General features: G+C 37.0%; 3 protein-coding genes across 9 annotated transcripts; 2 read left to right on the top strand and 1 right to left on the bottom strand.

Moving 5' to 3' along the window:
- Positions 1-687: 687 nt before the first annotated feature.
- Positions 688-5,153, top strand: LOC113731669 (tobamovirus multiplication protein 1-like). Of its 5 annotated transcripts, none has more exons than XM_072079644.1 (11): positions 688-970; positions 1,498-1,588; positions 1,672-1,724; positions 2,134-2,164; positions 2,227-2,381; positions 2,487-2,559; positions 2,670-2,715; positions 2,816-2,879; positions 3,744-3,797; positions 3,891-3,968; positions 4,180-5,153. In XM_072079644.1, exons 1-11 carry the CDS (start codon positions 791-793, stop codon positions 4,270-4,272), a joined length of 918 nt encoding a protein of 305 aa, XP_071935745.1. In that variant the 5' UTR covers positions 688-790; the 3' UTR covers positions 4,273-5,153. The 5 variants fall into 5 exon arrangements, with proteins under 5 accessions (XP_071935745.1, XP_071935748.1, XP_071935746.1 ...); XM_072079645.1 differs by having other exon boundaries at positions 689-970; positions 2,242-2,381; XM_027257045.2 differs by having other exon boundaries at positions 692-970; positions 2,134-2,226; positions 2,310-2,381.
- Positions 5,154-8,261: 3,108 nt separating this feature from the next.
- Positions 8,262-12,381, top strand: LOC113731670 (ubiquitin carboxyl-terminal hydrolase 3-like). 2 transcript variants are annotated; one of them, XM_027257046.2, is made up of 6 exons: positions 8,270-8,783; positions 9,075-9,191; positions 10,365-10,463; positions 11,059-11,232; positions 11,517-11,698; positions 11,776-12,381. In XM_027257046.2, the coding sequence occupies exons 1-6, from the start codon at positions 8,667-8,669 to the stop codon at positions 12,179-12,181; spliced, it is 1,095 nt and encodes a 364-aa protein (XP_027112847.1). In that variant the 5' UTR covers positions 8,270-8,666; the 3' UTR covers positions 12,182-12,381. The 2 variants fall into 2 exon arrangements, with proteins under 2 accessions (XP_071935744.1, XP_027112847.1); XM_072079643.1 differs by lacking the exon at positions 9,075-9,191 and having other exon boundaries at positions 8,262-8,783.
- Positions 12,382-15,016: 2,635 nt separating this feature from the next.
- Positions 15,017-24,816, bottom strand: LOC113731672 (calmodulin-binding transcription activator 2). Of its 2 annotated transcripts, XM_027257049.2 has the most exons (14): positions 24,200-24,816; positions 23,244-23,363; positions 22,794-22,909; positions 22,483-22,571; positions 21,809-21,851; positions 20,739-20,916; positions 20,432-20,554; positions 20,209-20,343; positions 20,052-20,110; positions 18,502-19,071; positions 17,403-18,094; positions 16,451-17,033; positions 15,635-15,958; positions 15,017-15,358 (listed from the first exon to the last, which is right to left on the bottom strand). In XM_027257049.2, the coding sequence occupies exons 1-14, from the start codon at positions 24,237-24,239 to the stop codon at positions 15,242-15,244; spliced, it is 3,189 nt and encodes a 1,062-aa protein (XP_027112850.1). In that variant the 5' UTR covers positions 24,240-24,816; the 3' UTR covers positions 15,017-15,241. The 2 variants fall into 2 exon arrangements, with proteins under 2 accessions (XP_027112850.1, XP_071935741.1); XM_072079640.1 differs by lacking the exon at positions 23,244-23,363 and having other exon boundaries at positions 24,200-24,721.
- Positions 24,817-25,806: the final 990 nt, after the last annotated feature.

Raw genomic sequence — 25,806 nt, 5'->3', positions numbered from 1 at the left:
TTATAATATATACATGTATGTAATATTAATAAGTTATATAATTATAATAATTATTATTTTAAATATAATAATATATAATAATAACTATATTTAATATGTAATATATATTATATTTATATAAAATATTTGTATAATTAATATTTGTATATATTATGTAATTATATATTTATATTTAATTATATATATAATATTTAATATAATTAGTTACAAACTTATAATGATAATATTATTATCTAAATTTACTAATACATTTATACTAATATATTTAATTAGTGAAAATTTCTTATATCTCATTTACAAAGAGTCAATAATTATCATTTACGATGTGGTTTATAATATATTTATTATATTCCATTCCGAAAGAGTTGACGAACCAAACATCAACTATAGTAATGATACACATTCCAGGTACTTGAACCAAACAAATATATTGGAATGAATGACCTCATTCCAAACCCAAGATATCCGATTCCGAATCCGAATCCGATTCCGATATGCGAACCAAACGCCACCTGACACTTTTACCTAAGACCATTGCGAAATCGGCGTAATAAGTGGGGCCACCACTCTAGGTCAACAGAGGCTTTGCCATCACCCGTGTTACACCTTCGCTCCCCACGTGTACACCACGTTTGACCTCCACTTGTCTTTTCCTTGTTTTCTCGGACTGAATATTAATGAATACTCTACTACTACTACCTGTCAAGTTCGTTCTTTTTTTCATCAGAATCTTTGCGCGAATTACTGCAAATTGATGTGCGTTTATCTCTTCGTTTGATAGATTCCATCAATGCTGAAATCCAACAGCTTTGTGTCTGGAGAGGCAAAGGATTATTATAGCGGAGGAGGAGGAGGAGAACTAATTGACCTTTTTGATTGGTGGAATGAAATTCAAGAGTCGGAAAAATGGCAGCGGGGAGTATATTACACTCTTTCTGCGTCTTATGCATTGGTTTCCTTGGTTGCACTGGTAAGACTGATAATAACATTCTTTCTAATAACAATTTAAACATAAGTCTATGGTTTCAATTGCATTTCTTGAATATGGCAGGCACTCGGGGGGTCCGAGATAATTTTTTGCTTCCTTTCTTCCGTTGTTGAATGTGTAGCAGTTTATGTTGCCCCTCTGTTTTCCCCTCTTCTGATTTTATGTTTGGTTGGATTTTTCTGTTTTTCGAGACACTTATTTGAGCCTGTGGAATTCAGATTTTTTTTCACTGTTGTCTAAACCAGGAAGCGGATGATTCCTGAAAGTTGAAAAGAAACAAATTTTGGACTCAAAACATGTATTTGGTCTGGGAGATGATATTCAACGACTCCCTCATTTTGTTCTGTGGGTCTAGAATTAGGCTGAATTGTTGCTCGGTTGATCTCCTAGTCAAGTGATGAATGAGTTGCTCTCGAATCTGCATTTTCCATCTTCTGAAGTTTGAAAGTTTCTCTGTTTTCAGATTTAGTTGTTACTCGATTGCCATTTCATTCTTAATTTGTTTCCAGGTGCAACTTATTCGCATTCAGTTAAGAGTACCTGAATATGGTTGGACAACACAAAAGGTTTTTCACCTGATGAATTTTATTGTGACAGGATGTAAGTTTTGCTTTTTCTTTCTACCTGGAATCGCTTCTTGTTAAATTTGTCTGACTCCTTAAACTTTATTGAACTTTTGGCAGTGAGAGCCGTCCTGTTTGGATTTTACAGAAACGTGTTTACCATCAGAACGAAGGTAATTGTTGTGCCCTTAATTTCAGTTTGTTTCGTTTCTGTTTTGTAGTCCTGTCCACTGAGGCATAAGCTTTTCAAGTATATTGTAAAATTGGTTGATGGTTAGGGCCCCTTCAGATGAAAATATGAACATGGTCAGGGGCCCTTCAGATGAAAATATTTACAAGGACCTAGATAATCAAGCTTAAGTCTTTACCTGAAAGGAAACAAACCTTTTCTGGCGTAGGACTGTTAATGATTCAAATGTTTCATTCTTATAATGGACATTCGTTGCATCCGGTCTCTGAGTTTCATTCTGTCCTACACTTCTAATGCTTGTTCGTCTACTTTAGCAAGTATGAACCACAAGTGAAAAACTGTGGCTCTTGAAATCTTTTGAAATTCTTACTCAAAGAAAATGTGATGAACAGGCACTTGAATTGATACTTTTGGAACTTCCAGGTCTGCTGTTTTTCTCAACATATACATTACTTGTTCTGTTCTGGGCTGAAATATACTATCAGGTACTTTTGCAACAGATTCTTTACATGGTTGTGAACCTACTCAAGCAAGTTACTGGCTGTACTTCTTTATTAATTTGCTTCAGGCAAGAAGTCTTCCCGTTGATAAGTTTCGACCCACATACTATATAATTAATGGTCTTATCTACCTTCTCCAGGTAACAACATCAAGTTTTGATGTTACCACTGCCTTAATTCATGCTTTTTTTTTCCTGACTTTTGACTGTTCTAATCAATTGTAGAAATGCTCTGGTGCTTTGTAGGTGTGCATCTGGATCTATGCAAGAGTCAGCCAGACGACAACTGCAGTTCAAGTTGCTCGGCTCTTTTTTTCAGGTGAGTATATATTTTCTTTTTTCCAGGTGAGTACATATTTTATTTTGTTGATTGCTGGATTATTTGTTTGCTGATGCATTTTTTAGGATGTAACATTTGACTTTTTACAGTTCTCTCTTTTTCTGCTGCTCTGGGATTTTTGATATATGGCGGAAGGTAATTGCTTGCTTGACTGTAAAATATTGTCTTCAGCCTCATTTAGTTATCTATCGGAGTACCCCCAAGATTTTTAGCTTGCTTAGCTTTTCCTGTTTAGGTTATTCATCATGCTGAGACGCTTTCCCATACAATCTCGAGGCCGTCAAAAGAAACTGCAGGAGGTTTTAGCTTGCAATTTTGTGTTCTTTATAGCGGCTATTTACAAAATGTTGCTACATTTATTCCAAATTAAATAAATATTGATAGTTTTATTTGGTTTCTCTTAATATAGAAGCCCGTTTCTTGAGAATCCACTTTAGAGTTTAGAGTCAACCTCCAAGATATCAACTTTTCCCCTGCTTGCTTTTCTTTTCCATCTTCTTTTTCAATTCACACAACACTCGGCACCCATTTGGTACGCAACAGATCCACCTTAACTGATCCTAATAATTCAGTAATTATTGACACCTATGTTTACACGAATAGTTTGGAAAACTTGGGGCCGTTCTTTGGACTTAATGATTGCAAAACATACAAAATGAGAAGTGAATTCACAAGTGAAGTAACATGGGGGCTATTGGCATAAACCAGCAGGTCCAAAGCCATGAATCAGGATGAAATAATGTTTATAGTTGAAAAGGATTTTGGGTTTTGGACCCCAAAAGTGTATTATGTTTTGGTAGTCCGTGTTTGTCGTTTGAAAGATTAAACTGGCTGTAAAGATGCATGTCGAATCTTCATATGCTTTGGGAAGATTGTGGCTTGATGATCTGTGGGGATATTGGTGTAAATTGTGGAAGTAGGAGAGAAATAATAGTGACCCTTCTTTATAGCGTCTCTTTTATGGATAAACTTCAAATACGGCAAAATGAATGAGACTATTTTATTTAGACTTGCAAGGTTTGTGGTCTTGTTCTGCATCTTAACTTATTTTAGTGATTGCAGTCTTGAGTTATATGCTATGGTGAAGCAGTAGTTAGTTACCAATGCATTGCCTCTCTACCAGGGTGAAGTGAATGTTGATGCTTGACGATTCTTCTTGGCAGGTTGGATACGTGACATGCATTTGCTGCGCTTGTTTCTTGATAAGATGCGTTATGGTAAGTTGCATGATCTATTAGACTATAAAACATAGCCATATCCAAACTTCTATTACCATGTTAGTGTACAACATCTTCACTGAAATATTACAGGATGCTCTTTCTGCCTTTGACGAGGATGTTGATGTTGATGTCCTGGACCATCCGGTCCTCAACCTTTTCTATTACATGGTACAATTTGCATATTTCTGTCATATGATTCGTGTAATATAGCATCTGTAACCTCTCAGTCAAGTAATTAAAAATGCGCTTACACTTGGTTCTGTTTACGAGTTTGTCAATAGCTACTAGAAATGGAGTATCCAAAGCAGCAGCTGGATACGCCCACTAGAGCACTCAATGGCCCCTGCTGATTATATGTTGCCTATGGGTTTTTTTTCAGATGGTGGAAATTGTGCCATCTGCAATAGTGCTTTTTATCCTACGGAAGTTACCTCCAAGACGTGTATCGGATCAGTATCAATCTATCCGCTAAAGCCCTTTGATTTTCTGATAACCTGGAATCTGCAATAAGAGAGAACGTATATAGAGTGAATAATTTGAAATGACTGCAAAGCTTTTGATTATCTGCCCTTCAACACAGCACATCTGCGGAACTTTTCATCTGTACTTTCCCACATACATTGCAACTCAGCAAAATCAATTGAGGCCGAATCCACCTCGCACTTTTATTCTGGTTGGAGAGTCTAATTGCCAGCGTAGTCATACTCCTCCTTGTTGGATCCCTTTCTTTAATCTTTTCACAAATTGAAGAGTCACTCCTAAAAGCTTTTCTGATACTAGCGTTTTAAATTAAGGTCTTTTGCACCTTTTTTTTTAACATTTCTATTCAGCATTGATGGAGGCCATTGGCTGCTTGCTTTGGTCTTTAGATTCTCTGTTTCTCATTTTTTACCCAGAGACAAAAAAGAGGAGGGGGAAAGGGACAGTTAATGCATGGTTCTATCCAGGTTCTGGCCACATGCTCTACGGGATGCGTATTTGTGTAGGTCAAGCCCCATTTGCTTTGAAAATATTGTGGGAAGAAAGATATAATTTGAAGAGGGCACTAAATTTTCGTTAACAGTAGAAGGATGCAGATGGAAGTAAACTTGGAAGCTGGAGGAAGAGGTATGGCAGATGTACTAGGATTAATATACGTATGGTTCTATGAATCTCGAACATGATTGGCTCCTGCATGGATAGGAAGGAGCCTCGCCGCAGCAGCGGTAGAAAATAAATAGGAACGACAGAAAGTAGTCGCTATTATGAATAGAATAGGAAAAGACTTCTTGATTAACCAGGAGTCTTGGACACTTGAGAATTTCACTTTGTTCATCCGAAAGCACCTATGCATAAGAAGCTAGATTGAACTTATTTTATTCTATTTTTTGCGTTAACAAACTCACCAGTGACCATCAAAATGGAGGGTGACAGAGTTAAATTTGTTGCCCTAATGTTGGTTTGCATGCCTAGTGCTACCCATGCATGGGGCTGGCCTTGGCCCTGGTCTCCTTGGTGGCAGCCGCCATCACCAACACCTCCTCGATCCTCGCCACCGCAAACCCCAGCTCCTCCTCCTCCAAGGCATCCACAACCGCCACTCGCACCTCCTCCAAAATCACTACCACCTTCTCGTCCTCCAAGACAACCACCACCGACTCCCAGAGCTTCCCAGGATCCCGCTGACTGCCAGGATGCATTGACATACGTGGATGGTTGCATAAGAGATCTCATAACTTTCTTTTTCGAGAAAGATGGTTCTTCAGTCGGGCAAAATTGTTGCGACGCCATCTCCGAGCTTTCAGATGATTGCTTTTCCGAAGCGTTCGCGGGCTTCAGTGACCCCAAGTTCATTAAGAGAGTTAGGGACTATTGTGCTAGCCAATTTCACGTCTGACTCTCGATTCATTATGCTTCTTGTTTACTTATTTTCCTATGACATTAATTTCGCATCTCTATTGTCATGCATGATTTAGTTAAAACTAATCATGCTCTCTCTTCAATGCTTTATGGTCCAGCAAACATGAACCATCAGTTTTAATTTCTTGCGATTTGTATTAAGCCAATTTTGCATTCTGAAATCTTGGATTTCTATGATATACTGAGTGTTTTGAGTTTCTAAGGAGAACTTTCGGTTCTCTGATGCGAGATGCCAATGTGGGGTTAAGCAAAAGAAATATTTGATACAGTATATATTTAACAAATAAACCGCTAGATTCCAGACCAGAGTGTAGTGGCGCAGTTCTAAATCACAAAGACAAAACAACACATAATCACACGAAAGCTGAGGTAATACAATAAAGTGGGAACTATATGTTCCAGAGCATCTGGAGACAAAACGCAATTCAGTGCGCTGAATCGACCCTTAGTTTTTGTCAAATGTGATTTCTCAAAATGATTATTTTTATGATTCAGCAAAGTTGGCTTAAACTGGCAATCTTTTTTTTTTTTTTTTTTTTTTACGCCTTAAACAGGCAGTCAATTTATTATTATTTTTTTTTTTACACGCCTTAAACAGGCAGTTGTAGTACTACTACATGAGCAATTATAGTACAACTACAGAACGGTAGATTAGTATATTTAGCTTTAGTGTCTGTTTGATAACATAAAAAAGTGCTGAAACTGAATTCATTTAGACATTCAGATGTTTTGGGTGTTTGATAAATAAAAATTTTTCTGCTGAACTTATTAAGTGGTGCTGAATTTGTATGTATTTTTTTCAGCACAAGAATCGTAACTGAATGCTTAATTTGATAAGAATCAAGAGATTTACTTCAATTACTTTATTTTATCTACCAAATCTATCCTTGTTTGTTAATTACATTCAAAATCCTTATCTAATTAAACAACTTAATATTTTCTATCCAAAATCCTTATCTAATTAAACAACATGCCATTCTCTGTTTAATGGCTTTCTACTTCTATTTTTTCCCTATTTAATGACTTTTTTACAATTTCTCCATGCTCCTCACATCTGTCTACTCCTTATTTTTTTTCCATCTTTCTACTCTTTCATAATTTTGTCATTTTTTTCCTCCCAATTTTTTTTATTGCTACCGTACTCACCGATCTCAAATTCATTATTTCCAAGGTAAGTGACATTGATTATTTGTTGTTTTGCTTCAACATTTTTCCATTGAAGTAATTAAATTTCTAAATAATTTGGTATGAATTTAAAACTTGTTTATTGCAGCTTCCTTTTGCTTATATTTGGACTTTTCTTATCAAATTCTGATTTAAAAAAATATTTGCACCGATATTTGGACTTTTTCATAATATATTTATTCTTTTATATTACTTTGATTTAAAAATAAATATTGTCATTTTCATACCTAACAATTTTAAGCTAATTAAATCATAGGTTCCATTTCCTTTTTGGATTAAAAGATAGAAGGGCAAAATTGTACAATTTAGCTTATTAAGCATTAAGTTATAAATGTTTATCAAACAGTATAAATATGTTCAGCATTAAGATTCAGATATTCATATATCTTTTTTCAGTGCTTAATATTCAGCAAATTAATTGTTTCAGTATTCAGCATTCAGAATTCAGAATTCAGATTCAGTTTTATCAAACGGAGCCTTAGACTCCAACAAATCTGCAGCATTGCTCTCATATAGCAAAGATGCCACAAAATGTCTCTGCATAATACTGGTAATGTTTTGTGACTAATACTACAAAAAAGAATGTTTTACGTAGAATACATTTTCCAAATAAGGGTAAATGGCATTGATGAAGTTGCACACTACCGTGTTCCTTCTCCTTTTCCTACAACGTTCTTAGCAGTTCATGGCCAAGATTTGATAAAAAAAAAAAAAAAAAAGTACTATGATTTAGATTTCATCTTGTACCTTATTTTTTATATCGTGAGATTCACAAAATTTTTGTTCTATAGTTACACGTTATTGAAAGTGATTTAGGTTGTGTACAGATAGAATTACGCCATGTGCATGTTGCATAAAACAGCCCGAACGTTTTCTTGGTAACCGTTCGGCCCCTTGAATAGGTTCTGTGCTTGAACCTGAAGTCAATCGGTGCAAGGCTCTATTTGAAGAGTACTGGGAACGAAGTCAAAAGAGGGCAAGGGCCGACCTTAGGAGCTAGGAAGAAAGGAGAAAAGAGACCTTCTTTGGATCTGGAAATGGGCAAGCCCCGCCTCTGAAGGCCAACAATTAGCATCCAGCAGTCAAAACAAGATAAACAATTCTTTCTTTCTTTCTTTCTTTCTTAGTAAAGCAGAATACGTGCTGTAGATTGCACGTATCAAGGTTAAATTGTTGAAACCCAACAAAAAACAATTGTTGAAACCCCCCCCCCCCTCCCCCCCCCCCCCAAAAAAAACCAAAAAAAAAAACCAAAAAAACAAAAAAACCAAAAAAAAAAGTCAAAGGATTACTTTACCACTTTAGCAGTTCTTGCTCTCCGGCATGTACAATGATTCGTAACATTTTTTGTTTTGAAAGTAGAAACAATTCATGCATCACAATACAAGAATAACAGGACTAAACCACCTTTCACAAATAGGGACTCAACTTATTTTTCCTGAAAGAACAAAAAACAACTAAAAGGGTCAAGTGCCAAACCTGATGCCTGCGTGCCTGTATGCCAAAGATGCAAAGCTAAAGTCAACAAAATTAACCTTGTAAGCGTAGCTCTAGCTCAACAGCCCTACGGAAAATCCTTTGTTGCGTCTTTCACTCTTTCCAGTCTTCTCAGACCATTGGGACTCTCTCCTCCTAATCTCACTTGATACTATCAACAGCTAGAGTTAAAACCCCCTAAAACCCATCAATTAAATAAAGGGAGACGGAATTTGATTTTGAATTGAAGAGTAAAAAAGAAAAATAATAGAGGAGTTTTGGTATCTTGTAGATGGTCTCCAAGTAATGGGTGCCACGGGTTCCAAGCTCGAGAAGGCCCTCGGAGACCAGTTTCCTGAAGGAGAACGCTATTTTGGCCTTGAAAATTTTGGGAATACTTGCTATTGCAACAGTGTCTTGCAGGTTTTTATTTCTTACATAAAAATTCTGTCTTTTTTCTTTCTCTGGAATTTTGGTTTCTTCGAGTTTTGAGCACTTATTTCGTTCTTGTTGTTGGTCAAAGTTTCTATTTTTGGTTTGAACTTTGATTCATTTGCGATGATGGGCTTGGTTTTTCTTGACTTTCCAGTGGCGTATCAAGATTTTATATTTGGATTGATTTTTTTTTAATCATTAATGGTGTTTATTTTTCTGCTTTTTTTTGGTTTTTTTTTGGGGGGGGGGGGGGGGGGTTGCTGGTGATTGGATATGCAGGCGTTATACTTCTGTGTACCATTTAGGGAACAACTTTTAGAGTATTATGCAAATGGGAAAACTCTAGGGGAAGCAGAAGAAAATCTCTTGACTTGTTTGGCAGAATTGTTCTCGCAGGTATGGTGTATTTGCTTGAAAATTGATTAAATCTACTTTCAAATTGGTGTTTGTTTCCGCTCATACTTGTACGCATTCTTTTCTGCTATGCTTTCCGATATATATGTATATATATATATATATATATATATATATATTGCGGTCCTCAAACATTGCTGTGATTTGACCTTTTGTTATGTCCTACAATCATAAGTTCAATGGCTGTGATGAGTTATCCTTTGCAATTTGTCTGTGTTGTACAAGAATAGCTAACAGTAACTTCCTTCAGAAAGCTGCTGTCTTTGCATGTACGAGGAGTAAAAGTATGTCCTTTGTGTTGAACACAAAGATGTATAGCTTCATGAACATGAGACTACATGGTTCGATTTTTTTGTGAACGTTTTTGGATCTATTTTCTTGTACAAAACACTTTGTTTGGTTGTGAATATTCGTAGCACTCTCTTGTGAAGATTGGCCCCAGTAAGTCCTAGATAAACTGATTGTTAGTACTTACACCTTCCCCAAGATCACATTTAATTTTTATTGCATCTTTTCTGCTTCTTGATACTTCAACTGGTTGTCGATTACTGTGCCCATAATCCCTAATTTAATTGCTCTATTTCATGATTTGGATGATAATTTAGGAGTTTTGTGTGCATACTCTTTCGAGTCCAGAGTATTGACTAGAAAGGTACATGTCATGTCAGTCTTGCTGCTTATGGTGAACATTTAATTTGCCAACTAAATGTTCCTTATCAAAGAGGAAACTTCACAATCAGAAGATATTTTTTTAACTGAATCTGATTTGGTTAGACACTTGGTGGAATCTTTCTTGTATTACTGTTACTTAATTGAAGGGTTGGTGTAAGTGGAAAAGCTATTCTATAACGTCCTAACTTCAAAAGGCAACCAAGTTTTTGCTTGCCGAGCAAAGTAATAGCCCAGTTAAATTAAGAGAGAACTAGATAAGGAGATGCCACACATTGGACATGCATGCATTGAAGGATGTATTGGAGGTCAAACTGGGAGATCTGTCAGTTCTACAATATATTGCACAACACTCCATAAGTGATGTTTATTTTAGATAACTCTGTTGTGCTTTATTTAAATACATAGTGATAATATTGATATTTCGAGTAGAAATTGCAACTTTAGGTTTTAGGCTCTAATGAATATCTGAACTTTTACCCCCAGATAAGTTCACAAAAGAAGAAAACAGGGGTCATTGCACCAAAGCGTTTTGTTCAGAGAGTGAGAAAACAAAATGAACTTTTCCGTGGCTACATGCATCAGGTATATCTTATGATCTAATTTTTTTGTGTTTACATTACATTGTTATGCAAGTATTCAAAAAACAAAAAAAGAAAAAAAAAAAAGATATGCAAGTATTCAACCAGTCTTCACTTTTTTTTTGTTTTGGTTGGGGGGGGGGGGGGGGGGGGAAGGGTTTAAAATTAACAAGTGAAATCGTAGTTGTTGTCTATCTATGCATAAATGTGTTTTTTCCTGAATTTCTTAAAAGGTTATTGAAACATTGGCAAAATGCTATGCTCATCGAGCCACAGCTCATATCAATATGCCTGATCTTTCTTGATTTTAAGAACCTTTGGTAGCAATACATGCTGTACAAGCTAATTAGATTGAGTCTATGGTAAGCCATACATGTTTCAGAAGCTAATAATATGAACTTTGATAAGGTTGAGATAATCTGACATTGGGATAGGAAGCTGAAGTATGCTGAACTGTATTGAGCTAGTCATTCTGCACTCAATTATTTTTATTTTCATGTATACAATTGCGTCTCCTTCCTTTGTGTGGCTTTGTTTCTTATGATATATGGAGAATGTTATATATTAGATATCCTTCTACGTATCATGTACTTTTGTAGGATGCCCATGAATTTTTGAACTTCTTGCTCAATGAACTTGTTGATATACTGGAGAAAGAGTCGCAAGCAGCAAAATGTCCACCATCTCAGGAAAGGATTGCTAATGGGCAGAATAATGCTCAGTCAAATGGTGTCAAGGAGCCACTGGTTACCTGGGTACACAAGAATTTTCAGGTAATGCTCTTTTATGTTCCTCTGATGCTTCCCCTAGTTTCAATACCATCGTTGATAGGAAGAGCATGTGTGATCCCTGAGGACATTTGTGCATGATTTCCATTTGTTCTATTTGTCCGCTGATACTAGATGGAAAAAATATGAGGTTTAATTTTTAAGTCACTGGGGTGTGTGTTTATCTAAAAATTCAGCGTTTAGTCCTTCAAAGGGGAGATATCTTTGTACTTTTCCTTTTTCCTCTGCACTGATGGCTCGCACATTGTTTGTTATTTGTTCTTGTTCAGGGAATACTTACCAATGAGACAAGGTGTCTAAGGTGTGAGACGGTTACAGCAAGGGATGAGACATTCTTTGACTTGAGCCTTGATATTGAACAGAATAGTTCTATCACTAGCTGTCTCAAAAACTTCAGTTCCACAGAAACCTTGAATGCGGAGGATAAGTTTTTCTGTGACAAGTGCAGTAGGTAGGTCTCTCTGCTTGCTTTCTTTCATTAAAAGAATCCATGCAATACGCAATAATGTGTTCCATTCTGCAATTTAGCCTGCAAGAGGCTCAAAAGAGGATGAAGATTAAAAAGCCACCTCAAATTCTAGTCATCCATCTGAAGCGTTTCAAATACATGGAACAACTTGGTCGATACAAGAAGTTGTCCTATCGCGTAGTGTTCCCTCTAGAGCTGAAACTGAGCAACACTGTGGAAAACGCCGATTCTGAATACTCTTTGTTTGCTGTTGTCGTTCATGTGGGGAGTGGGCCCAACCATGGGCATTATGTTAGTCTTGTAAAAAGCCACAACCACTGGTTGTTTTTTGATGATGAAAATGTGGAGATGATTGATGAGTCGGCTGTTCAGACTTTCTTTGGATCTGCTCAGGAGTACTCAAGCAATACGGATCATGGATACATCCTCTTCTATGAGTGCCTTTCTTCAGATGAGAAGAGCTGATGAAAGGGCATCTAATCAAGTGACTATATACTTTTGCCGTTTTATAGCAAAGTGTTTTCTGTCCTCTACTCATTTGATCTCCTTTTGTTACCCATCACGCTCAATCGGCTCAGAGACTAGATGCTTGTAGAGTGGATGTTCGATGTATACCGGACAACTATTTGTCGCAATAAAAACAAGTGCAAATCTTGATACAGGAATACTCTCTGTCTTCAGATGTTTGCTGGTGATTAGGTGACTGAAACTTTTACATATCCCACACCTTAAAAACTGAGAGTTTCTCATTTGTGTCAGATTCTTGCGGGATTTCATTTAGCCACAGGCTTAATCATGCATTTCCTTTTATGGGTATAGTCTTGCATATATAGTAGTATTTCATAAAATGAGAGTCTCTAGGCTAGAATTTTGCTAATAAGTCTGGTTTTTTCTCCTATTCTTCTACACCTTTTTTCTTCTCTCCTTTTATGACAGCATGTTTGCTAATGGTGATTGCAGGGATACTGTTGGAAACCCACCCAACTCCATTACACACACGTTATTTGCTGATCTAGCTTCTGTACATTTTGATACAAATGCATAAATGGGGCTTATGCCCCTTAAATTGTGAACAGCACCCCACTTAAAGGAAAATGGAAAAAGACAAAAAAAAAGATGGATTCTCGGTTGCATCTTCCCATCTGTATAAAGGCATGTACCGCCAGGAAGAATTTGGCTCCGGTATTTGTTTAGTCATTCTCAAAGTATGCATCTTGCTGAGGGCTGAGGAAACCTATATATATATATATATATGGTCTATCATTGAATGAAAACGTAGTCGGAAAGCACTAAAAGTCGTGACAGGTAAGCGTTAATGTAAACAAGAGGGACTATAGCCGACTTTAATTTTCCAAATTAGTTCTCCTTTTTACATGGTTTGATCCTAGAGCCACCGGGAAAAGAATTGAAATGAGGCATCTTGCACCTTTAAGCACATGCTTTCCAGGTTAAAATTCCAACTCCAATTTGAAAGGTTACGCATGAAGTATAAAGTGACGTAAAACTATAAGTAATGTACATGATTCGTCTAATATTTTCATTGTTATTGTGGATACCCAAAAGAATCAACGATTGACAACATAACATACAGATTTCTTGATGGTTCTCTAAACGCTGCTTTTTTTTTGGGGACAACTACCATACGCATTTGCTCCTGTAGTGAAATCTCACATCAATAATGTGAAGGGATTCTTGCTACTACTTTAAGCAACGAGTAACACTACTCTGCGTGGTGCCACGCGTCCTACAACATTGCGCAAGTTCCCATGGAATTGGATCATTACATGCACAACAACAACAAAGATGTGCCTTTGCGAGATTTGGAAACATCAGAAACCAAAGCTTGCTAAATGATTTCACTCAGTCTCCAAATATGCATAGGATTTGGTACGTAGCTCCTCTCTATGTATAAAGGTACTCTTTCCCCAGTTTTCTTCACGTAGTACTTCTTTTCATCACAGCAGCAGCAGCAGAAGAAGACCAATCCATCGAACCAAAGTCTCTCAAGTGTTTTACAATGTCGGTGTTACATCCATCCGTGGAAGTGGAAGTTATCTGCGCCGACTACTTTGGCGACGAACTTGTGTTGCCTCTGCCCAAGCTTAATAACAAGATGGATAGCTACAAAAGCAGCGGGAAGAATACTGCAGCAAGGGTGGCTGGAAAACCTGCTGCCACCGAGGTCCAGAATAAGGGTACTGACCATCACCACCACCCCAGTAGCCACAAGAAATCATTCCTGGGATTCTCTCCGGCTTTTGATGGCTTGCATTGTTTCGAGACGCTGAATTGGAATTGATGAGGTTCACCATCCTTAAAAGAAACCACAAACGTAGCCTTCTCCCTTCCATGTCAAAAGGAGGTAGTAGTCACACTGTAGTGGCTTTTCGTAATATCCTAGTAGCTTGTTTCCAGATTTCTTCTCGTTTGTATATACCGATGCTTTCATCCATGTTTGTGACTTCAAGTCCTCTACTTTTATTATCTCTAACATCCTAATCCCACCCACCTCTTCTTACATAAAACCAAGGGAAAGATGAAAGAAACTTGATTTGAATTTTTATTTTTTTTTCGAAAGCGTCTTTTGCCTTAAAACCACCGACTAGCTAAAAATCTTAAAGAGGTATAGAAATCCTATGCATGTAATCAGTCAGTCAGTCAGTGACCACACCACTGGGCATTAGGACTCTCGAAATAACCAGATCCACCATTCATGATTTTAAGTACAATCCATCGTTTTCTGTTGGTTTTTTGGGACATAAACTAAGAAACAACACCTTAGTGTTGCAAAAAAAGCTTATAAGAGACTTGTATTGAAGATGGAAGATGAGCTTATATTCTACATTCATCAACTCACTATTTATAGTGATTATATGAAACAAACTAGCAAAATATTCAACTAATAATTATCCTAAAAATCTCAACAAAATATAATCTTCTACTACTAGCAAATCTTATCTAAAATATTTGTTAACAAACCAACATGATCTTTGGTTAACAAATATCCTTATTTTTTAATAACTAAATTATTTTGATATCAAACAAAATCTAGCAAAATATGTAGAAAAAGTTGCATATTCCAACATTTTCCCTAATTTACTTTTGTACCGTGCGTACCTTTAGCGTTCATACCACCTGAGAATTGTGTTAGAATCGATCACACCCCAAAATCCTCGAAACTCCATAATACAACACGGTATTAAACTAACCAACCAACAAACTAATTCCAAAATCTCATTATTATCCTTCATAAATATTTCTTCGTTTTCATAACTCTTAACAACGCACTTGAGACTAGAATTGCAGAATGATTTTTAACTTAATCCTCAAACCATGAAAAATTACAGTCGATGGTCTACGTGAAAGCTATAAAAGAAAAAAAAAAAAAGAGAGAGCAAAAAGTAGCAGTTGATTTTATACACTACATATTTACATACATTGAACCATTGCACTAGCGTTCCATCAATGAACCGAGCGCAGTCAATAAATACAGCGTCAATAATAGGCACAATTTGTGTTCGAGGCTCATTCAAATGCCATGGACATGAAAGTATCGTGATCCGACAATTTTTCAACATCAAATAGTTCCTCATCAGCGTAGCTCACATCTTCAGAACCACTAAGTGTCGGGTTGGAAGTATCCTGTTGAAGATAATCATCATTATCAGCGATTTCAGAGCTAAAGGGAGCTCAGTGTGTTTGTGCATTATTAAAGGGTATTTCTGGGACTTCCTTTTTTTTGGCTTCAAGCATCCTTTGCCACAATAAAGTGGACAAGTGCTCCACTTCAAAACAAGTATAAAAGATAACTCCAATTGCAGTTTTAAAAGATAGCTTCCTTTGGTAAAGTGATCTATTTAGCTCATGATGAAGTTCGAGCGAATACAAGGATATAACATATTTATGTTGATTAAGTACCTCAGTTTCGCGGAATCCTTCAGCAACAGTTAGCAGCCTTCTGTATTGAGCTCTTGCCTCAGGGTATTGAGCCATGGACTTGACCCTAGAAAGTGCTTTTTGTAACCTCTCTTCAGTCTGTTTTCTTCCTTCCTTTAGAAAATCATAATCATCATCCTTTCTGGGCATGTTTTCAGCGCTTGGACATTTGGCAACTGCATCTGGGCGAAAACCCCTTAAACCACTCCCTTTCCGCCTCCACCGCAATATCACCTTCTCTAGGATTCCCACCGACCAAATTATTGTTTTATACTTCTTCCTCACCTGATGCCCCCGTACATGAGCCTTTACACCAGAACAACAGAAACAGGAAATGAGTTCTGAATCCACATGGTTTGTGCATGGTAAAATGAACTGGTCATATCTAAATGTTTAAGAAAGATATATAATGTACATACAGGTCCCAACCCACAGAACCGAGGAGGATATACTAAAGATAATTAGAAGCACGAAACCACCACACACACACACACCCCCCCCCCTACCCCCAAACAAAAACAGTTCAAATTGTTCAACCAGCGAGTTTCCCAGAACATTAGGCCAAGTTTTATAGCAAATCATGATCCTAAATTGTGAGGAAAATGAAATGCAAAGTTTACAGCCATGGAAAGCACAAACTTAGTGAACCAATGAAAGATTTGCTATCAAAATTTACACTACCAAAGTTCATTTGGGGTGCATGACCAAATATTCTTGCTATTTTTGAAGAGAATGAACTATGCTCTTCCAAACAAAAGTTAAAACAACATGTTAAGAAATGAAAAAGGAAATACCCACCTGGATTTTAACAATTCTTTGCCTAATAATTAGAAATTCTTTTCGCTTCTTCCAACCACGAAACTTTTTCTGAATGCTTATTGCAGCACCATGAGCAGTCCAATCATTCTTACCCAGCCTGCTTGTTTTGGCTGCTATAAGAGAGAGAGTATGCTCGTCCATAGATGATGACTCATTAATGTGCTGAATATCAAGCTGCTTCCTCTGAAAGGATTGAATCCTAAAAATTTGATGAATCCGAGCAGCTGCTTGAGTTGCATTACATACAGCAGCCATAGAATCCTTCAATGACAGTGAATCTGGCACATCCTGTTCAGTAATTGGAGATGCAACACGTTCTGAAACTGTTTTTATAGCTTTTGCTTCAGAGTATTGCAAGGTATCATCATCCTTTGAATCTTTCACAGTCAATGTTGAAAGGTGTGTTGTCAAGGAGCACTCAGCAAGAAAACCAGCTATCCCCTTGTGTCCATTTGCGGAAGCAAGGTCTGCAGGAGTTCTGGCCAAAGGATGTTCAGCAGATGGATCTGTTAATGCTCCAGGAGCCGCACCAAGAGAGACCAGAACAGCAACCGTGTCCTCCCTGTCAAACAAGCGAGGGAAAATATAAAAAGCATTCCTCCAAAACCATGTAAAGCTAAACACTAGCTCACATCAAACTTCAAAAAATTATTTCTTCAGTTGCTTCTCACTTTTGGGAAGCAAAATATGAAATGAATCTAAATTTTACAGAAAATTAGTGTTTAAACTTCATGACAAAAAACCCATTGACACTGTCAGATTTGACTTTCGCATAAGTGACAAGGCACCATCACTTCTCATAACAGAAAAAAAAATTAAAGGAAAAACAAGTAATATAGATTACATGCATTTGAATTATACACAAAAACGGAAAGACAAGACCCATGGGGTGTCTCTGGTTTAGCAGAATAAACTCCAAAAGCCTTTTTACCTGCCACATAGAGCAGCCCAGTGAAGTGCAGTCCATCCATTTACATCACGAAAATCTATACTAATTCCTGAAATAATGACTGGCTTTATGGCCCAGTTAAAACCAAGAGCAGCTGCTAAATGCAAAACTCCTTGACCCTCATCGTCAAGAAGACTTGGCCCTTTTCCACCTTCGGTCACTTTCTGGATCAGCCATGTGTAAAACTTCTCCTTCAACAGCTTTTCACCATGTTGCTCCTCTATTCCATTGGGTGGGGAGACATCCCTCGGTGACAGAGTTGCCATCTGATTGTATTCTGCCTCCATCAATAAAAATATCTTATTGACAACTTCTTTTTTGTCAGTAATAGTTTCAGAGACACTCTGGGTGCTACCTATCGGTCCTGTCAAGAATAATTTCTCGAGCCGTCTTTGGAGATGCACCTCAATTGCATCACTTCCAGGAATATCTGCAAAATCAATTTCCTGCGAGGGTCCAGCTCGATATTCAAATTCTCGTACTTCACTACAAGCCAACCGATTTGAACAAGTCACGTAAAATGGGACAAGCCCAGCCTTGTGTGGTGGCGCATGGCAACAAAGAACTCCTCCTGATAAGACTTCTGCTGGCACCTCCAGTTCTCCAAACATACATGACCACTTATATCTTGTAAACTCTTGTCCACTCTTGAGAAATCTTCCAGTAATTAGGACCTGCTTTGTTCAGAATTTCAGACATATTAATCTAATGACAATCTAAAAGAACAAACATGTCAAGTCCTAAGCTGATGCTTAGCTCAACAAAGTGGAAACCGTAAAATACCTAGATATTAAAACCATTAGCTTGAAATCTTTGACTACAAATATATGAAATTAAGCAATCAATATCTGTTAAGACAACTCATCAAACCTATTGATCCCCTTAGCAAAGGGTTCAGGTTGAGAGGGGTGGGCAAAGATGCCAATATATACGTCGTCATTGTTAAGGCACATGATAATAACCATGGTAACCAAAAACTACAAATTTTCAGACAGTAAAGCAAAAGCAACATCCATTTCTGCTTGTTATCAAACCAGTTATTTCGTAAAAGTAACCAAGATGAACGATGATTGCTATGTACCTTGGTCTCCAACCTTGAGTAAGCCCAATTTGGTGAAAAATCAGTGATGCTAAATAGTTGATCTTGGGAGAGTGAGAAATTTAATGTGTCTGCATCCAGTTGCAGCTGGGTGGGAGTACAGGAATCACCAACAACATCCTCAGTCTGTATCACACTCCATGAGTATCCATTGGTTGAGTGCAAAGGCAATTCCTCAACTTCTCCTAATTCTTTAGCCATCCATCGGGAGAAGCTGTCCACTTTCTTCAAGCTTTCTTCTGCTTGGATTCCACTCAGATGTGGCTGTTTCAAAACCAAAGAACAGTTTCCAGACCCTGCAGAAGGCACACTAGTCTCAGCCTTGTAACTCATCATATATCCGGCTTCTACATTTTGTCGCAGTTTTTGTACGTCCCTTTCCACAGCTTCGTCTTCTTGCCCATCAGGCCTCATGTAAAATGGATCTGCAGCAGATTGAAGAAGTGCAGAAATAGATTTCTGCTCCCATAAACTTCCTTTGCCATAATAAGCTGAATCCGGAATCAGATTCTGACTAAGTGGCACTCCTTGCATGGGCGATAAACAATCTCCCTAACAAGCAAAAAGCCAATAACCTAAGCTTGTAAATATGCATGATTAGATGAGAAATAATAGTCAAAGATGCAAATTGTTCCAAGACACAACATAAAAAACTTGTAAAGTTTCAAAAGAAAAGGGAACACAAGTTATCAGAAAAAATGACTTGGCACATAATGAGGAAAAAAAAGAAAATACAACTTTGATGCCGTTAATTAGGTCAAATGCATTCGTATTAGGCATTTTCAGAAGGCTTTAAGAATCTTTTAAGTTTGTTTTAACACTAATATACAGACCAAGCAGTTATAGAAACTAGGGGTAACATAGATATCAAATATAATGGAAGCATATTAAGTGTCAAATTTTGCAGAATTTTGGCTAGCTCAAAAGAGTACAAGTGTCAACTAATTTTTACAGAGACTTAATTTTGGCTACATGAGCTGACAATATCCGGAAGGATCGAAATGCATAAACAAGCACTTAAATTTAAAACTGAAAAATCTGTAACCCAATGAGATTCTAGTGAAAGCATCCAGCATCATATCAAGGGAAAAACTGTTTCATGCTAAACAATTATCCTCCCATATGCCACTCTACAACTAGCAACAAATTAGGACGATCCTGAACAAAAAAGTTCTGAGACACTAACCAACAAAACCAAGAGCAGCACAAATAATGCAGAAAATATGTGATCAGTGACATAGTCCTACCATTCAAAGAGGAAGTTTAATCATGTCACATCAAATAAAAGTGAACATCTGAGACTGTTCAAAGGAAAGTAAATGTTAAAATTTCTGACCAAATATAGGTTTGAAAACTTTAAAATTGCTGACAAAGGTTTTGTCTATTAACACCCTTGATCAGCTCTAATTCCACTCTTTGTTCACGTTAAGCAGCAAGTGAACTTTTGGAGTTGTAAACTAATTATTAAGTTTTTAAGGCAAATTATTATTAGCTTGAAAGAACACAGTTTCAAGTCATGAAAAGTTTGCTACCTGCCAATTTGCTTGGTGTGCTGGGGCATTCCAGGACTTGTGTCCATCACCAACCATACCTGCCAACGTTTAGCTTAACATATTGATTCCCTTCACTAAAGGAATTTCTAAGGATCAATACTGACAAATAGAGTTGATAACTTGACACCTCAGATACCTGTTGTACATTGCCCCAAGACCTCTTCCCAAGATGCTGAATCTAGTGTTCTTTCAACACCAGGTACAAAATTACTTTTGGGGTGATCAACAGTGCATCCATCATGAACTGAAGCCGAAGAAGTAGGCTGACCACCTATATGTTGGAAAGTGTTTTAAAATCAACCAATATTCACTAAGCAATACATCAGAAGAAAAGGAAATTAGTAAGTCACAAAAGATACCCAAAGACTGAAGCACATTATAAGAGCTTGAGAAGCCAGCATCTAAATTCTCCAACCCCCTGAAGTCCTCTTGCGTTGTTTCAAGATATGGATGAAATCTGGAACTTGCTGGGTGATTAATTTCTGCATTTAGTCACATTTAAGTTGTCACAGAGCAAGAAGACAGAAAAAGAGATCAGCAGAGATCTCAAAGCCAAATTCAAACTACAATTGTGTGATAAGCTATAAAATCCAATCTACAAGTCCCATTTAAAAAAGTTACTCAACTGATTCGAGAATCATAAATCTCAGAAAAGGGCCAATTTACCAGATTCAGCATCTTCACATGCAGATGTTAGAGTGCTTGTAGGACTCGTCATGTCGGTATATGGTGAAGCCAATCTGTCAGAATTTGCAGGAGAACCAAAGGACAACGAACTGTCATCTTGAGAATTAGATGACACTGTTCCAGCATCCTTGAGGCATTGAATGTTTGCTTTATTACCCTGAAGTTGAGAGGACAAAGCAAAAATTGGAAATAGAACAATTTGTCACTACTACTGTCTTTGAAGCAATAGGTATCATACATTTAGTGGATGACGAATTCAGCATGATAAGAATCAGCAGGGCAGACCTCAAATTTCTATCATCAGTAGACAATATCTTCAGAGCTCTAACAAACAAAATCTACTAAGAAACTTTTGGATGCTAATGGGATGATTATCATAGGCTTCCGAAAGGCTAGAGGCCCAGCTATCATAGTATTTGAAAGTCATGACTCTTTCCAGGAACAGACCCAATCCACTAAATGAGGAATGAAACTTAGCCAAATTGAATTCCTAAAACTTTGCCAAATTGAATAGACATGCCAAGGAAGCTTATTCACACTCTGAGATCATGCTATGGTTAACATGATGTAGGAGTGTCTTCAGATACTTTCAAAATACCTAGAAAGAAAAAATCCAGAACTAGTAATGTAGTGGGAGGGTGGGCATGCAGCTTCTTCCTTGATGAAGCAACAAGCAAGCTGCTGTTCCAAGTTTGAAGCTTACTAGCGGCCACAAAAGGGTTAAATTCATTTTAACATAATTCAACAGATTTTGTACACTCAGAACCCACATCTTATACTAATACAACTCAATGCGCTACCATTATTCCATATGCAAGGAAAGAACCATGACATGACATCCAGTGTCTCATCCAACCTTAGCTTGTTTGTAATCTCAGATGGATTTGGGCGAATACCAAAATGAAAGAAAGACAAAATTAAGCTCATTGCATAGCATCTAGAATTAGCCTACAGCGCACAACTTGGTAAATGAATAGCATCAATCAAGAATACCGAGAAACTTTTTGACTGAGAGAATAAAAATTCCATTTTTAGAGATGTAGTCTTACCTTAACCTCCAAGTAGTGAACAAAAACTATATGCATGAGATCCCTGCACCATTGGAAGAATCAATAAGAAACATCTGGGAGCAAATCATCTCCAAGGTTAACAGGCATTAATTTTTAAAGGGGTTAAAGGATTCTTATATGTAGACCACGACAGATATCAGCAATCAAAAGGAACAATAAAGAAGGCAAATCTAGAAACTAAAATACGAGAATCCAACATATTGCTTGAATGCCTATGTCATAAAAACTGAAATAATCCTTCAGTACCATTTTAGAAGTGTTGTACAAAAGGCAGGAATATGCATGTCAGAATACGAGAACTAAAATACAGAGAATCCAACATCTTGCATTAATGCATATGTCATAAGAACTAAAATAATCCTTCAGTATCATTTTAGAAGTGTTGTATGAAAGGCAGGAATAAGCATTTCAAAATCAATCACATTATTAACTTGGACAAACAACTGCCAATCTAGTATTTAAAAAAAAAAAAAAAAAAAACTGCCGATCTAGTAAACAGAAAGTGAAAACACTGGTACATACTAAAGAGATTCTGAAAAAACAACATGAACAGAGATTCTGAAAAAACAACATGAACATAGAGCAGCGAACTATGCTTTTGGATCAAAACACACCATACTAATAGACAAAATATTCGCTGGGCTTATACTTACTGTTCAAGCATCCAGTAACTGCGTCTTTGGAAATTCTCATTTTCTTCTCCATGGGCATAATAGCAGTGTAGCATATCAACACTCCCAACCTGATTAAAAAAATTGAAAGAGGAATAAGAGATCTCTTGATGACAAGAAAACACCCCGATTACCGAACTGTGTCAAAGATCTAGATTTCTTGAGTAAGAACTCATCCACAATTATGTCACTATAATTTCCAAAAGATGTCCCTAAAGTTAATAATAGCTTCAAAAAGAAAATCTCTACAAAATGATAATCATAGGTAAAGTCTTTATTTTCCCCACACTCACCTTCAGCTTTTCATGTGCCTCCTTCACAGTCTTACCATCCTTCTTCTTCCTCCAGTTATGCCCATCTTTCCGGAAGTATCTCAGCACCTTCCGATCAAACAGAAAGACAGATCCACCTGAAGTGATTTGATTGAAGATCAAGAATAAATAAGGAGGCTTCAGACCAAAACCAACTCGTATTATTACAGGAAGAGCTCATAATTTTGTAAACAAGTCCAGTGCACACAAAGAATTCGAAAAATCAAAACTAGCTATGTAATCCGACACGGTAGAAATGTGTTTCTCATCCAAATGCCTATAACTTTTATTTGATAGACCAAATAAGAAGGTATCTCCCTTCCTGCTTTGACTGAAAAATGGTCACGCATAAGCATGAATTAAACAAGGAAGGAAAAATAAAAAAAGATTAAACAAAACCAACTGATAGTTGATCATAAGGTAGAAACATACTAGCTGGCTTGACTGGAGGCTCAGGAGTAATATAAAACTTCTGATAGTTGCGCAGAATTTCACAAATTTCAGCAGGTCTCAGCCATCGGTGCTGTGCTTCTGATAAAATTTGCTTAATATCTGCGCATACCAAGAGTCATTCATCATAAGAACAATGTTTAGAAAATCCATCCAAGATAATCACATCCACCAGAAAATTATGTTGGAGAATGGAAGTATAAGTACAGCAATGAGGTATAAACAAGTTTGCAGACCAACTGCACAAGTCAGACAACTAAAAGAACTCTCTTCAGTCTGCACCACTTTTTGAGAGCATAAATAAGTTCACGGGAAACCAGTGTAAAATTTCAAGAGAATTTTTGAATAATGCGCGGTAGTCCAAGGCATGTGTAACAATCTCAAAAACTTTTCCAACGGGGCACAGTAGGATCTATCATTGGATGGATTAGAGTAACATAAGACTCCCCTACGCAATTACTTCTTATGAACCTTTATATCTACATTTACCCCAAAACTGAGACTCCCATACCTGCGTTGGATAACGATACAACTAAAAAACTGCTGTAGACAAAACCCAACCATGCCAAACAAAACTCTAGCTCAAACATCACCTTGGCAGTTAAACATTTCTGAGCTCACTAGACAAACAAAGCAAAATTCAAACACTTAAAACAAACCTTCAAAAAATGCCATACTAGAGTGAACAAAGTTTGGAAACATCCAAGCTAAAACCTGAATCCAAAAGGTTCGCTTAACAATTCCCAATTAGCTTACAACAATTCACCCCAATTCACTAGTTTGACCACCAATTTGACTTTCCCCAATTTAAACTTCAATTTCCCCTTCCTTCCGTAAAGGATAAATCCATACACAAGAAGTTACTAATAATATCCAATCAAACAAAAATTAGCAGTAACTAATCTGGCGGCTCAGCAAAGACGAGCTGGAAATCGTACCAAATCGAAACCCTAGGTTTTGCGATCCGCTCCCGGCCATGAATTGAGAAAAGAACTTAATCAGCGACGGATGAACCCTAACCGAGTCAGCTTACATAATATTAGTAAATTCATAAAAACTAGGACTAAAAAATAAACAGCCAGGGGAATGATGATTTGATGACTGATGAGTGATGAGAGAGAGAGAATGAAAAGGAATGTGATGTGATTTGATTTTGAATAAGTTTTTACTTTACTGTAGTCCGCTGAGGAGTGGTACGGATACAGTATACTTCTGGAAGGAAGAAAAATGAAGGAAACGAAGGAAATGGGAAGGTTAAAGTCCTTTTTTATAAAGTCTTGAGAGGGACTGTCCCAAGTGTGGTAAACGCAAAGTGGTGGGGGCAGGTGGTGACGAATGACGTGTTGACCCTCGGAGCCTGAAAATGGTAGCTTTGATGATTTGCCCTCAGGCAACCCAACTCCTGGATGTAACTGCACCGGTTGTGATCCTCAACTTTCTAGCCTTTGGATGCGGAGCTAATACATGCCAATGCAAACTCCTCCGTAGAAAGTACTAGAAGAAAAGTGGGTCGGGCGGGCCTTATTTTAAATTCAATATATTTGGATCGCATTTAAATTTAATTTTTCAAATTCAGATCCTATTCAAATTCAAATTATCGTGACTATCCTTAAAGAAAGATGTGAGTATGGATAAGATTTGATATTTCAAAATCCTACCCAAATTCAAATCTAAATCGAACCATTTCCACGCCCCATGCTAATGTATAATTGGATAGAATAGAGTAAGAAATCCATTTACACTCAAATTATATTTGAATTTACGCAAAAAGACTACAACTAATTTGAACCATGCAAGACCCCACTTGCGACGCCCTCCTGTTTCGCATCCATTATGGTCCTTCTGGTTCATTTCCGCGGTTCCGACTGTTCCAGTATCGAATCTCTCTGTTCATTTCCGCGGTTTCAACTTCTTTTTGCATTTTCTATTTTTCTTAACCGCTTTCGGGCCATCCACCATGAACCATCATTGTTCACATTTTCTCAACTCTTGTGCAATTTCAAACTGAGGATCTCAAAATCATAGACAATGGACGCGCAGATGTCAACGATGAGCTGCTCAATTTGGTTGCCATAATGTGTTATTCATTTTGCATCTACAGAATGGGGATAATTGTGTTGCGCACACTTTTTTGTCTGTATTTTTTTACAAAAATAACGGTGTAATTTTATTTTTTTTTTTAAAATACGACCTAAGCAACACAAAAAAAAATTGTTAACAAAATGTGTTAAGATGATGATATTCTAGAAAAAAATTCCATGGAATTACAGGCCTAACATTTTAAATTTTCACCGATCCACACCCCCCCTCCCCAAACTAAACTATCAACCTCAATAGTTTTGTACCTTTTATTCAATTTTGGCTTATTATTTAAGTCCATTAAAATGCAATTGATTTTTTATTTTATAATTTTTTTATGAAAAGACTTTAGCACCCCTAATTTACATCTGTTAATTGAAAGGTTCATTATTTGACTAGGGTGCTATAGTACTTTCAATAAATCCGCTTATTTACTAGTAAAGACGTTAACCAAATACAAGGGAAT

The sequence above is a fragment of the Coffea arabica genome, chromosome 2e (genome assembly GCF_036785885.1).
Source record: "Coffea arabica cultivar ET-39 chromosome 2e, Coffea Arabica ET-39 HiFi, whole genome shotgun sequence".
In the NCBI taxonomy this organism is placed as follows: Eukaryota; Viridiplantae; Streptophyta; class Magnoliopsida; order Gentianales; family Rubiaceae; genus Coffea; species Coffea arabica.
The sequence above is the reverse complement of the archived record's forward strand: the minus strand, read 5'-3'. Positions and strand labels throughout refer to the sequence as shown.